The following is a 2500-nucleotide window of genomic DNA, read 5'->3' on the forward strand; positions in this document are numbered from 1 at the left end:
AGTGAGATAGATAATTGCGTGATACATATGATCTGCTATATCTCTCTCTATTGACTGAAAATTTCAATTTTTTTTCTGACCATGTTGACTTTAAATATAATTTTTGGAACTCGATGCGTCCACAGAAAATACCGTTTTGAGACGATTGGTGGTATTTACTACAAATTCAAATAAAAAACAAAACAAACATACTTCCAAGTGACGGCATGCACATCTTTTCAGACCTCATATGTGACCCTTCGCCTCAAAACGGTATTAAGTCGGGTTGGTTAATATGTTGAAAATTGAATTTATAGCCAGAAATATCAGACTTGTGTTGAGTTTGTATGTTTTATTGAGGAGAATGGATACCATATTTTAGGATGATAATGCCAACAATTTATATTTTTGACCAGATTCACATTAAATTTAGATTTTAAGCATCTGGTTCGTTCCGACATAATACCGTTTTGAGACGATGGGTCACATTTTTTACGTTTAATGAGAAAGCTATTGAGGTAGATAATTGCGTGATACATATGATCTGCTATATCTCTCTCTATTGACTGAAAATTTCAATTTTTTTTCTGACCATGTTGACTTTAAATATAATTTTTGGAACTCGATGCGTCCACAGAAAATACCGTTTTGAGACGATTGGTGGTATTTACTACAAATTCAAATAAAAAACAAAACAAACATACTTCCAAGTGACGGCATGCACATCTTTTCAGACCTCATATGTGACCCTTCGCCTCAAAACGGTATTAAGTCGGGTTGGTTAATATGTTGAAAATTGAATTTATAGCCAGAAATATCAGACTTGTGTTGAGTTTGTTGTTTTATTGAGGTGAATGATACCATATTTTAGGATGATAATGCCAACAATTTAAATTTTTGACCAGTTTCACATTAAATTTAGATTTTAAGCATCTGGTTCGTTCCGACATAATACCGTTTTGAGACGATGGGTCACATTTTTTACGTTTAATGAGAAAGCTATTGAGGTAGATAATTGCGTGATACATATGATCTGCTATATCTCTCTCTATTGACTGAAAATTTCAATTTTTTCTCTGAACTTTAAATATAATTTTTGGACAGAAAATACCGTTTTGAGAAGATATATGGTATTTGCTACAAATACAAAAAAACAAAAAACAAAAACAAACATACTTCCAGGTGACGGCATGCATGACTAGGGTGATAATCAGGCAGATGATGGAAATACCACATCCCACATACGTCACACTGCTCAGAATATCGTGGTGCTTATCCTATGAGAAAAAGAAATAGGAAGAATATTATGCATACATAAACTTGACAAGCTTATGGGTGCATATATATATATATATATATATATATATATATATATATATATTATATATATACATAAATATATATATATATTTATATATGTATATATATTATATATATATATGTATATATATATATATATATATATATATATATATATATATATATATATAAAATTATGCCTTATATGCCACGACATCATAAGATATCGTCGCCTAGGCATTCCACGAAGGAATATAGATAATTCATCAAACAAGATGTCTGATGTCAACAGGAATCACCCATGTTGTCCAAGTGAGCAAATTGGGGGTTAATAATCTTGCTCAATGAAAAAAAACGAAAGTGCCTGAAGTGGGACTCGAACCCGGGTCCTTCCGGGTCAGAGTGCAATGCCTGAACCACTCGGCCAAACACGGTTTTATGTCGGGATAACTGTGATCATATTTGCATGTCTGATAACCGGGCTAAATAATTATGAGCTTGTTTTAACATTGTTTGAGTGGAGAATATTTTGTGTTGGTTCGAGTGTATTTTTCCATTACAATAATGAGCCCAAAACAAATTTGGGTTATCTGACCTGAAAATAGGTACAATTCGTGATGGAGTTATCAAGGTGCTGATGTTTAATTCTAAAATAAAATCAATTTATTGAGGTAAATTAACCCTCTCCATACCAACCACAGGGAAATCGTCACATTCTTTAAGATGAAATCAACAATTTTCTCATTCTAGCTTCTTCTTTATAACACAAAATTAAAAAAAAACCAGTTTTTGTTGCAGCTATAAAAACTTGACACTGTGTTGTAGAGCTCATTTTGCTGAACAATTTTATGTATAGAATATTGTTGCTTTTCTGTTTGAGTAAGAAAAAAATCTATTTTTGTGTTGGGTTGACCTGGTGCTGCGGGGAAAACTCTGGAAATTCCCGGTAAGGAGGGAGGGAGTTAATTAGCCACATATCTAATTTTTTAAAATTTTCTTACCCTTATAATTTTAGAATTACTCTTTGATGCCTGATTCATTCCGACCTACGTGATCTTATTTGCAAGTCTGACGACCCACATTGTTCTGGGTTTATTGTTGTAACAAAAATATTCTAAAACCAACACAAAATATTCACCCATTACGACACTGTTAAAGCAAACCTGTTATTGAGTTCGGTTATCAGGCCTGCTAATATGTGTACTTTGATCCCGCAATAATA

At 32.6% G+C, this 2500-nt stretch overlaps 1 protein-coding gene across 1 annotated transcript in view; it reads right to left on the minus strand.

Moving 5' to 3' along the window:
• The window catches only part of LOC144967130 (uncharacterized), a 78617-nt gene that overhangs the window by 22113 nt on the left and 54004 nt on the right, over positions 1-2500 (minus strand). Inside the window, exon 22 of the mRNA XM_078903980.1 lies at positions 1156-1256. Coding sequence (XP_078760106.1) covers positions 1156-1256 — 101 coding nt within the window. The remainder of the gene's footprint in view (positions 1-1155; positions 1257-2500) is intronic.

Source organism: Berghia stephanieae, chromosome 3 (genome assembly GCF_034508935.2).
Source record: "Berghia stephanieae isolate SIO BIC M18660-M18661 chromosome 3, UCSD_Bste_1.3, whole genome shotgun sequence".
NCBI lineage: Eukaryota > Metazoa > Mollusca > Gastropoda > Nudibranchia > Aeolidiidae > Berghia > Berghia stephanieae.